The sequence below is a fragment of the Rhinolophus ferrumequinum genome, chromosome 24 (assembly GCF_004115265.2).
Source record: "Rhinolophus ferrumequinum isolate MPI-CBG mRhiFer1 chromosome 24, mRhiFer1_v1.p, whole genome shotgun sequence".
Lineage (NCBI taxonomy): Eukaryota > Metazoa > Chordata > Mammalia > Chiroptera > Rhinolophidae > Rhinolophus > Rhinolophus ferrumequinum.
The window spans coordinates 40,730,212-40,742,426 of record NC_046307.1 but is presented as its reverse complement, the minus strand read 5'-3'; the positions used below and the strand labels follow the sequence as shown (position 1 = coordinate 40,742,426).

General features: G+C 41.6%; 1 protein-coding gene across 2 annotated transcripts in view; it reads left to right on the top strand.

Moving 5' to 3' along the window:
- LMTK2 (lemur tyrosine kinase 2) overlaps window positions 1-12,215 on the top strand; it is a 69,228-nt gene that overhangs the window by 15,722 nt on the left and 41,291 nt on the right. For both annotated transcript variants that reach the window (XM_033097066.1, XM_033097065.1), the window contains exons 2-4: window positions 5,226-5,350; window positions 8,593-8,737; window positions 9,502-9,575. In XM_033097066.1, the coding sequence (XP_032952957.1) occupies window positions 5,226-5,350; window positions 8,593-8,737; window positions 9,502-9,575 (344 nt within the window). The remainder of the gene's footprint in view (window positions 1-5,225; window positions 5,351-8,592; window positions 8,738-9,501; window positions 9,576-12,215) is intronic.

The window sequence follows — 12,215 nt, the reverse complement described above, 5'->3', positions numbered from 1 at the left end:
GTTCTCTGAGACCTGGGGACTAAGTGGTCAACTGTTAACAGTGGGAAGGGATAGAACACCCCAATGCAGCGTACGTTAGGGTATGATTTATAATGGGAGGAAAATCTTTGCCAAATAAGAGCATAAAATTATTGAAGGACTACTACTTTTAAAATGTTATTTGACCCTTAAAACATAAGTTTATTCTGTTAACCAGTAGCTTAATTACGAATGTCTCCCTCCCTCCCCCAACTTCTTCCTTATCTTCCCTCCCTTGCTGGAGCGTCTTAGTTGGTGTCTGTCTCACTTTTTTTCCTTCTCCCCCTCCCCTCCCCCTCCCCTCCCCCACACACTTCTGACTGAATGCCAGGCCCTGTGCTGCGCCCTGAGCCCTGAGACTCATCGGTGGAGTGTGCTAGACTGGTCCCCGTCCCCGTTAAACTTGCCGTCTAGTGGGGAAGACATACGGGCATGTAAAAGACGCAGTGCGATAAACTCTACGATGGGGAAGTACAGGGCACATTGTGGGTCCAAAGGTCGCAACTGTAACCTGTGGGACCTCAAGGATTGTTTCCACAGGTTGAGATCTGAATGGTGAGGAGGAATTAGTGGAGGGGGTGTGGCTGGGAGAGTTTCCGATGGAGGAGGCTGTATGTAGGTGCCTGGGACGCAATCGGAGATGGTAGTTGGTCTTTGTCCCCTTCCGGGGCACAGAGCTCCTAAACCCTGGAATTTCCTGAGTGATAGGGGTGATAGGAGCATCGCTTGTGGTTAATAAGCCCCTTTCAGCCAGACCTGAATTTATGCTAATGAAGTGACTGTAGGTGGGTCTCTAAATACCTTCCGGTTGGGGCTGGTGGCCAGAGGAACCAATTCCGCTTAGAGGGTTTGAACTTTCAGTCCCACTCCTGATTGCTTGACCCACTGGGGAACCAAACGGTAAATATAAGGACATTTCTCTTTATAAAAGTATATCAGCTAGTAACTGAAGAATGAATGACAAAATAAAAATTCAGCATTTTGCAATCCCTAATGGATCTAGCATTGATCATTTCTTTTTATCTGTGGACCTGTAAAATTTTTTATTTAATCCAAAAATGGATCCACAGGTAACTCTTTAGTTAATTACACATGTGTTCAAGTTCTAATAGAGGTTCTAGGCAGGGATTTATGATGGTTAAATTAATAAGCAGGTAGGACTCCTGACTGACTCTGAGTCATTGCTGAGAAATTGTGTGCTCCAAATTACCTGTCTATAAACAGATAATATGTGCCTGCCTCTTAGAGGTTCTCAGGTTTTCTGCTTATTAAATCGAGTGCTAGATATCTATTAAAATGGTTTGAAAACTGTAAAATGACAACTCACAGAATGTGTTTTAGAGATGCCAAGAATGTTTTAATTGGTGTCTGGGGGAAGCATACTAAGTACCTGGACCTCTAATTACCCTTGTTTTCAGTTTGTAATCGGTAAAGCTGCCTAAATAAATGTATGGAGACGCCTGTCGTTATTGATGTTTTTCTTTAGTAGATGATTGGTTTGATTTTTGCATTTCTGAATGCTGTAGCCTGAAAATGTTAAAGGAAAACTCTTACTTCATGGTTTCCTACCAGTTGCAATCAGGAACCTTCTAGGGGCTTGGTGTGTAGTTTGACCACTGGGGCGTGGGGATTTCAGCTGTAGTTCCTCATGGCTAGAATTCACTTCCTCTCTGTGGCTTATGCAAACCATCTCACCTTCCAGCCTATGCTAGGTTGGTCCATTTCTTCATTCTACAGAAATTTTTCCTCTTTTGGCATATAGAGTTTTTTTTTTTTTTTTAAAGCACAGTGGTTTGGACTAATCAAGAGAAAAATGCAGTAAATAACATAGTTTTTAGAAGTGGTAAAACTGTAAAAATTTCTTAGTCTGCCTAGTAAGTTCCTTTTTAGACAGTAATTTGGAGAGCCTTTCGGCGGGACTGGTAGACGATGCAGGTGAGTAGACCCGATATACTCGTACATTGAGGCAATCTGAGTGGTCCTGTAGTTCTTAACAGAAGTATGGAGGTAGAGTAAATAAGTATCAGGAAAGGGCAAAACTCGGCGTGATGAGTTATTTTTACACCGGTATGACTTTTCATGCCTACCTAATGACTCACAGAAGACAGTTTTATGAATCAGATAATTGAGCTGGCCTTCAGGCAGTTCTGATCAAATTTTGCAATAAATAGTGACTGAGGATAAAATTACCGGTGAACAGAGAGGAAAAAGTAATTTAATACCTGCTATGTGGAGTTTGGAGGAGAGCCCCAGAAGGATGAACTCTTGTAATTTACAATGACAGACTTGGGTTCAAAGTATTTAGATTAGGCTGTTTTTAAGCATTAACCTTGTTGAAGGAAAACAATGTGGTATCCAGGGAAATTCAGGGATTTCTACTCAGCGCCTGTGAACCTGGAGTCTCTGGCCCTGCTGCCTTCCCATCTTGTGTCCTTGGGCATATCAAGGCCCTCATCTGTGGCATGGAGCTGGTCAAATTCCCTCAGAGGTGTTGTGATGATCAAATGAAGTCATGCTGGATTTTATCAAATCTCAGATACAACTGAGTATGACTCACCCTTGTTTTCTTGTGCCATTAGGAAAGAAGAAACTGGCGATGCAAACCAACTTTTGAGTGTAAGATATACCTGAAATTCAGGGAGGTTAAGTAAAAATCAATAAAATACAGTGTCTATGAAAGTGCTTTGCTGGAATATGCCTCAGGAGTCATATCTAATTTTTACTGTATACGTTGGGAGGGAAACAAAGTTATAAGTATAAATACCAGTGGGGATGCACAGACCAGGCTGGATGCGAGAACAGGTAGCTGAAAGGAGAGAAGAAAGTGATCTTTCTTGGTCTTCATTCATAAAAAGTTGGCTCTTGGGCCTCAGTTTAGTTTTCGAAATGTACGCAAACAAGTATCTGGAGTTAGGGAATTCTTACTCTTAGTGACAGTTGATTTCTCTCCATATTGGCTTTTGAGAGGAATCACTGTCACTTTCTGTGTTGAATGAATGGGATTTCCTGTTTGGATTTTGTTGGTTTCGAACTTGCAGACTCTTAACAATCTTGGGTTAACTATAATGTATTATTTTGAATTGCAGACTTAAGGAAGGCTTCAGCTAGTCTGAGCCCCACTTGTAACAAGGCATGTTTCAGCATTGCTCTTTCAAAAATAGACCTTTTGTTGTTGAGAAGGAACTTAGTCCTGTTTGCAGCTGATTTTAGACTTCTCTGCTCTTCACTGAAGTCATTATATATTCGAGAATGTTTTTGCTCACATAGGAGTTTGGATTAGTTTTTCTTTTCTTCAGGTACTGCATGCAGTTTCACTTAAGAAAAGCGATGGCATCGTTCATGAACTTGTCTCCATGCCTTCCCCTTGGTGCATTTGAACACATAAGTAGCCCCAGGTGGTTTTGAGGAAAAGTTAATTGCTGACCTTACTGTGATAATCGTTTCACAAAATATAGGAATATAAAATCATCTCATTGTACACCTGAAACTTACACCATCCTATGTGTTAGTTATATCTCAGTAAAGCTGGGGTTGGGGGTGGGGGTTGTTTCCTAGTAAAACACCAGTAGGTGAGACTTGACAGTTTGCTCTCACAAAGAAAATGTTCAAAGTAGCTGTAGTTGAATAAGATGTTTTCCGGATAACTAAGTCCTTACTGAAAGGAAGACGTAAAAATCTTTATGCTTTACACAGGGATTACACACTTTTTCTCTGAAGGGTCAGATAGTGAAATATTTCATGTTTTGTGACTCACATGCAACATATGTTGCATATTCTTTTCTTTTGTTTTGAAAGTAGCCCTTTAAGGATGTACAAATCATTCTTAACTGCCCCTCACCCCCTGCCCCATGCCAAAAGAGGCACCAGACAGGGTTTGCAGATCCCTGCTCTATTGGAAAAGCTCCTTATTATGACCAGGATTCCTTGGAGAAGTGACTGATTGTAAAGCTGGAGTAGGGAAAATACGAGAAGAGCCTGGAGCTTCCTGTCATGCCAGAAAGTGAGGAAATGCTGGAGAAAAAAAAAGGATGGGACATGTCCAAAAGACCCAGTAGTCAACCTGAAGGAGCTCCCAGGGGCCAAAGCTGGAACAATTTGAGTGACAGAATGATGAAAATACTGGATTATAACCCAATAATGTAAAATAAATATGAGCTTAACTATATAAGTGACCGAATGAATAAGTGAGGGAGAAGGGACAAATCTTCCTTATATTCCTTACAGAAAAATCCCAAATAATAAATGCAGAAGGAATGTGGGGATTAGAAAATCACCATTAGAACATCACAGTGTGGATTGCAGACAAGATGCAGTGACAGATGTGAAAATTAGTTGTGCAAAACTTTAAGAGACACAGGATATTTGCATGGCCTCAAAGTGTCTCCCCCGAATATTAATTACTGTAGTCGTTTCTGCATGTCTACAAATTCTGTACTATTCCTCCTTGGAGGAAGTGCAGCTTAACTCCCTTCCCTGTGAGTGCACTGGACTTGGTGACCGCTTTTAAGGAATAGAGCATGTAAAGGGAAAAGTACCTTCACAGCGGGGAAGCCCAGCAGAACGCACATGGGCCACGTGACCAAGGTTCATTCACACCACCAGGAATAAGTCATGCCAACATCATGTGCCCCGATATGATGTGATGAGAAAGGCAGTTCACCCTGTGCTCTTCTAGATTCTTCCTGCATATGTGTAATTTCAGTCCAATCATGAGGCAACCCAAACTGAGGAACATTCTCCAAAAGTGTCACAGTTATGAAACACAAGGAGAGACTGAGAAACACCAGAGGTTGGCGCCTCAGAGGACATGATGATTAAATGCAGTGTTGGTACCCTGGATGGAATCCTGGAAAAGAAAAAGGATATTGTGGGAAAACGGGAGAAATCGGAATGAAGTCTGAGGTCCACTTGATAGTGTTGTACCAGTGTTACTGGAAACGTAAGATGTTACGTTAGTGGAAGCGGGTGAAGGGTAAATGGGGACTCTATTGTCTCTGCAAATCTTCTGTACATCTAAGATGGTTTCAAAATAGAAAGCTTTTAGAAAACCCTCACTTCTTATCCTGGATTGGTCATCAACTTTATCTTGAGCATTTAAGCATTATTTTATTAACTCCTGGTCCCATTTACATTTGGTGGAAAATACATTGATCTTATTGATGTTGATTTTGGAATGTCCATGTTAATATTACTTATTTCTCTTACAGGGGAGTCACCTGCTATAGACGTTCCCTCATCTTTTGTGATCCTGTCTGTGTGCAGTTTAATAATATTAATCGTGTTAATTGCAAACTGTGTATCCTGCTGTAAGGACCCAGAAATAGATTTTAAGGTGAGCACAGATGGTCGGAACATTTCAGATCATCCTCTGATACATTTATCAATTGAATGGCTGATTGTCACAGTCCCTTGGGAGCAGGGCTTGGCAAACTTCTTCTGTAAGAGCCAGACAATAAATATGTTCTGCTGTTGTAAATAGTAAATACCATGGGCCGTGCAGTCTCTTGTCAGGGCTACCCAACTCTCAGCTCTGCCCCTGGAGCGCTGCATCAGCCACAGACGGCACATAAACAAACGGTTGTGGCTGTGTGCCAATAAAACTTGATTGATAAAAATAGATGGTTTGGATTTGGCCCGCCAGCTGTAGTTTGCTCACCTGCCTTAGAGCATCATTGACAATTTCAAGTTTTGACAAGGGAGGAATAAAACATGATTAAATTCACTTGCTATAAGGCCTATCAGGAAGAGCTGGCTGGTTTTGATTTATTTCCAAACTTTTGTAGGCTGCTGAGTTTGTGGTGGTTAAGATTATTAAAGCCACGGGGATCCCCTGGTGTGTTTTGTGTATGAGAGGGGCATCTTTCCATTTACCTTGAATCCTAGAGTTTCCTCAGGGGGAGAAAGAAGAATGCTGCCAGTGTAAGTACTGGCGGGGTAGGAGTGGGGGTGTATAATGGGTATATAATCTAGTCGGGCTCGGGGTGTAGCCGCAGATGTAGACGGGGTGACATGCCAGCAACCAGCTGGGATATCCTGCCCTAGAACTTCCTCCATGCCTGCAGGCACGTATTAGGGTTCAGTGAATCCTCGTGAAAAAGGAATGCATGCAGAGAAAACAGTCCTCACGTGGCATCCTAGCTGTACTAGGGCTGTCCCAGTGGTCCTGAGGGCCAGTGGTTCAAACTGGGAAAAAAGAAAGCTGTCTTCTAACTAAAACCTTTTTAGTGGACATGTGAACCTCATTTCTAGAGCCTCACCCTGTTCCCCTCATGTGTTCTCTTTATCTTGAGTGCTGGCAGCTCTTAGAGGCAGCTCTTAGAGGTAAGGACACATGCTGTCCTTTTGGCTGGACGCTAGTGTTGTGCACACGGCAGGTTAGAACAGAGGGAGCCTGGAGGACGAGTCCCACCAACAGGGTCATGTTCTCTAGAAGATTTTGCCCTAAACCTGTAGGGTTTATTCACATCAGCCCCCAGGCCCTACAGTCACTGCAGACACCTGTGTGGGAATGTAACGACTGTACCACATGGGGGCAGAGTGGTTGGCAGAGGGTCCAGGTCCCCTGACTGCCTTGTCCCCACAGACTGAAATCCAGTCTCTCTCATGTCATGATACCTCCTTCCTGCCTTAGATTGTTCTAACCCCACTGAATCTCAGTGTTGACCCAGGGACTTTATTAGGATGCAGATTCGGGAAGTCTGGATTTTTATTAGGATGCAGATTCGGGAAGTCTGGATTTTTATCAGGCTTCCCCAGGTGACTCTGGTGCAGGTGGCCAGGGAGCACACCTGTAGAGGATCCTGTCCAGCTCTATAAACTGCGTGACAGGAGTAGAGCATCACCACCTGTATGTAACTTGTAGGTTTCCTTTAGAAACGGCACTCTAGAACTGTGCTGTTTTAGAGGCAAAGGTCCCTTGGAAGTCACCTTACAGACCAGGAAGCTACAGTCTGGCACAATAAGTGACTTGCCCAAGTGCATCCATATAACCACTGGCATAACTTTAAAAGTGACCCGTCTTCTCTCATAGCTCCATTAACACACACACACACACACACACACTCTAGGGGTGCCAAAAAAATGAAAATGTATACAAATGGATAAATTGGTTAGCGTTGCTCAAGCAGTAGTTCGCCATAATCAGAAGTGTCTAGACACTGATGGGAACCACTTTGAGCACCTCTTGTAACTGCAGAAGTCACACGTGACGTGTATTTATCTTTCGTTATCAGTATATATTGAGTATTACAATTTTAATAGTTTGCCCTTCTCAAAATGTGTATACATATTTTTGGCACCGTGAATGTGTGTGTGTCCCTCTCTGTGTATGTGTGTATATACTGTATTCCCTCTTTGAATCTTTAGAATCATCTGCAACCTAATGGTTTATCATGCTGCTGCCAGTGCTGAGTGGTGTTATTTCTAAGGTGGGAGTGATGGATAAAGTCGTCTTAATGGGAGACCCTTTAGGAAGGTCCAGAGGGAAAGTTAAACACAGGTCTTTTGTTTAGGGTTGTTCTCACAGGATGTAGTCATGGTACCTCATTTATCCTGTTCCCCCTCTCCTGCTACAAATAGCAATAATATGACAGCATATATGACATGTGAGAATAGTGTCCCCTCACATGCATGTGAGAACACACAGGGTATACCAGAGATCCACCCTTATAACTATTAGTTTCTTCCTTGTGTGGGGGCAAAGGGAAGTGGTAGAAAAGGAAAGTGAAAAGAAGGATGTTCTGCAGAGGAATGGAAAGCAGTCTCGTTCACTGATCTGTTCTCGGCTTCTGTTACGGTGCCTGGTGGGATCCTCGGTGAGTCACCTGCGCGCATGAAGGACCTTGATAAGCGTCTGCAGCTTAGTGCGTTGACACGGACACCAGGATAGACCCATCTCCCTGCAACGGCAGGAACAGGCTGCCCTGGTGGTGCCGCCGCCATTGGAAGGCGGCCATCTGGAGAAAAGCAGATGATCTTAGATGTCGATTGTACTTAACGTGCTACACAGTTTCATACAAACCTTGATGGTTCAGATCTTGATGATTTTCTCCTCAGTGTAGTAATTTTTCCATTTGTTCTTTCCAGAGAAATGGGACTCGCTTAAAATATCTTTTCTGAGTCCTAACTGTGCTTGTTTTGATCGAAGTCACTTTGCAAGTAGAAATGCATATACAATTTTAAACTAAAATAAATTTGTTCACTATGCAAAGTGATCTGTGAAAGTGCATAATAATAAAGAACTTAAAGTATAGTAACTTAAAGTAAAATTTTGAACCTAAAAGAGTATTTCCATTTTATGTTCCATGGTTGTAGAAAATTCTGCATTTGACTTCAAGCTATCAGTTTAAAAAGTAATTTTTCAAATCTTATTTTCAAATCTTATTCTGTTACTTTGAGTTGGAAAACACAATCACGTATGCTTTTTACTTGAAATAAGTATGAATTGGGAAAATATGGCCAAGTGTTCCAAATGAGGGAATAAATGTTCATATCTTAAATATTAGCAAATGTTTTTAAATATTTGTCCTCAAACTGATTTATGTTAGGTGTAATACTGCCCTGCTTTTATTTTAGGAATTTGAAGATAATTTTGATGATGAGATAGATTTCACACCACCAGCGGAAGATACTCCCTCTGTTCAATCCCCAGCGGAAGTTTTCACACTTTCGGTACCAAATATCTCACTACCGGCTCCATCACAATTCCAGCCGTCTGTAGGTAAGGCCTCGGTCCTAATGTCATGTTTTCACGAGTTATTTCTGAGAAGCAAGAATGGGAACCTTGCCGCCAACTACAAAATAATTGGACTGCCCGTCTCCTCTGCTTGCCTGTTGCTCTTCCCTCTGCTCCCTGGTGAGGCGGAAGAGCCTGGCCCATTGCATTCTTGCAAAAGCCGAGTCCTTTCCCTTTGGATCCTGGGTCTGTTCCAAGAATAAACGGGTCTTAGTTCATTGAAATGGAACTCTCGGACAGAGCTCCTGCCTCTCTTGTAGAAGACAAGCTTCTCTGCTAGTTCTCAACACTGCTGGTCTGGCTAAATAGACAATGCTTGTCTTCTACTGGATGTCCTGTGTTTGAGAGGAGGGGTGTATTTGAACATGCTAATCAGATTGACTTTTCATCTTAAGATTGGGAGGGACAGTGTCTGGGGGGTTCCCTGCCCCACCATAAAACTAAGGACTAGGTTAAGGCCAGTGGAATGGTGAGTAGAGGCTGCAGTAGAGTAGTGGGACCAGAAGAAACCAGAAGGTATTAGAGGATCAGGGTAGGATACTCATTCAAAAGTATTGTCAGCTTTAAAGCTTGGAACCCTCTTTTGTCATTATTAGTTTGAAAGAGATGTTTCATGTATTTATTTCTCCCTTTATTAGCACAAGCATTACATTTACATTAGTGTTTGTGCTTTATAGGTTACATATTTAAAATGTATTTTATTTCCATTAAATACTTATATTTTGTTTTTAATGTTCTTTTTCCTACAGAAGGTTTGAAGTCTCAAGTTGCCCGCCACAGTCTAAACTATATACAGGAAATTGGAAATGGCTGGTTTGGAAAGGTAAAACGTTGTTCCCTGTCATTTTTTTCCTCCTACTTACACTGTTTAGAATTTAGAGCTAATTAAGAACTGTACTGTGTGATGTTCCACGTTCTCTCTAGTCCCAGTTGACTTCCCCATTGCACCCCAAAACCTCATGGGAATGCGAGTTTCAACATTCCTGGGTGGGGAAGTTTTTCCAAGAAGGCCTTTTATTTGTATGTCCAGAGACTTTTTTTAATCGTTGGCATAAGAATAGTAAAAAGGGAAAAGACGAGCATTTTAGAAGTTTTTTTATCCTCCTCAAGTTAAATTATTGTTTTTTTTCCTTCTTCTTCTCCTTCTGACACTTAAGCCACTTTATAGTTGTAGATGGATAGTGTTATTATAATGCAGACCATTGCAAAGAACTGTTCTCTACTTCTCATTGCCCGTCCGGTGGCCTCTAGGAACAGAGCTTTGTTGATCTTTTTTCCACAGAGTGTTCAGAAGGAATCATTTTATTACAACCACTCTCTCTGTGATGTAGCAGTCATTCTCTGTAAAAGGTCCCTGTTTGAGTGGTGATTGCATCATAAGCAGGACAGTCAAGATGGGAAGATGTGTTTGCACTGTAGTTAACCATCTTCTGCGTCTTGTCTTTCCATTCAGAGTTGTCTGTCAGTCCTGTATCTTTGATGTTATGCAAACTTTGTTACCAAATCTTCTAAGCCATTTAGCAAAACCTATTAAATATCTCCCATTGTTCTTGGTGTTGGGGGTATGACGTGGAGGCAGATGGGTGAAGTCCTGGCCTGTGGAGTGCTGGGAATGCAGCAGCAGACAAAAATGGACCCCTTGTCCTGACAAAGCTTAACTTTCTAATGTGGACGGGGGTTATCAGGCAGTGAACAGTCAGTCAGTAGGAGGAGACAGGCTAAGAGGTGTAGGGGAGGCAGGGGATGTGACACAGCGTATGCATTTAGAGATTGGCTCTCACTCCAGTCTCGAGAGATGAGTGACATAATCTGGCTTACCTTTTGAAAGGATCACTCTGGCAGCCATGCTGCAGAGGGCCAAAGGGAAAGCAGGAAAGTTGGTTAGAGTGGAGTAGGAGCTGTTTGGGACCATCTGAGGGCCAAGGTAAGGTTTTTATTTGCTTTGTTTTTTTGTAGGGTGTGCAGCTATTTTAGCATGTTTATATTAGATGGGGAGAAAGTGGTCATGCAGGAGGGAGGCGGGTGATTGTACGAGGAATCCCTAGCCCATTTGTAGGACTTGGGCTTAGGAGCAGAGACAGTTTCTCTCTTAAAATGGGAGCAAAAGCAGAGGGTGTGGATACAGGTGCAGGTGGATTTAGTGTTAAAATGAGGAAGTTAACTTCTGTTTATTTTATTCATTGACTAGGAAGCCACTTTGAAAGAGAGGAGAAAAAAAATGTATTGGAAGTTGGAACAGGAGGAGAGGTGTGAAAGAATCCTCTGGAAAAGCGTATCACAAGGGAAATGTGGGGGGAGGATGGGCAATGCTGAGGACACTCACGAATTGAAAACTGAGACTGATCATGATTGCATGTTTTTGCCTACTTTTGGTGTTTTTTTATTGTAGGCAGGTACTTGAATTTAAGCATCCCTGGGGTTTGGCTAAGCTAATACACCTCAGTGATAGTTAAGGATCATGGGGTGTAAGCTGTCAGGGACAGGGGTGAGGACCTGTGGTAGGGGCAAGATGGTAGAAAAGTGGTATCATTAATGGATTTCGAGCGGTATCATTAATGGAACAAGCTCTGTACTTGTTGGATTTGACTCTTGAAGTAAGCAAGCCGGAAATCAAAGGACTGATAGAGAAGAAGTTAAAATTCAAGGTTTTGGGCATAATATAATTACTAGCTAGGTCTAGACCCATGGGAGTGTTTGCTGAGATAGCATTGTCGGAAGATTATTGGAAGTGAGGTCAGAGAACTTAGAGGTCAGGCTGTTGAATGAATTGTCCCTGCAGGTACTGAACACCAAGACTGATAACAGAGGCAGAGGGGAGAAAAAAACAATGAGCTAGAGAGTTTTGCAGTAGTTTGCTATTATTCGTGAAAAAAACAGTGAGCTACAGAGTATTGCAGTAGTCCACTATTATTTGTCCCCTTTTTTGAAATTGCTATCTTATGAGTGTTAGGGATACTCTGTTTGCCCAAGCTAGTTATTTGAAACAAGGAATATGACTTAGTTAATTATCAGAATTTCTTGTTCTGTTCATTTTTCTGCCCTTCTATTCCAAATAAACACATTAAATTCTGTTCAAGTTCTTACTTTCTCTTTCTAAGGTATTAAAAATTAATCTATTTTATTAAAAGATTAAAAAACTATTTTAAAAGGAAGTCTTTAGTTTTGATCATTCTCAAGTTAAATAAAATGTTTACTTTATCTTAAATATTGTATTTTTGAATGCTTTTGCACTGTTCTATATTCTACTTAATATGTCAGTTGTAGCTTGTTCTTATTTTCATTCTCATTTTGTGTTCTGTTAATTTCAGTGGAGTATTTTTTTCTCTGTGTTTTGGCTGAACTTTTAGTACAAGATAAAGGCCTGGAATAATTGAAATGCCATGGATTTTTAACATTATAATGCAATGATGGTTTGTTTATTTACTGGCTATTTGTCGGTTTACTATCTCAGATGTGAAGGAGA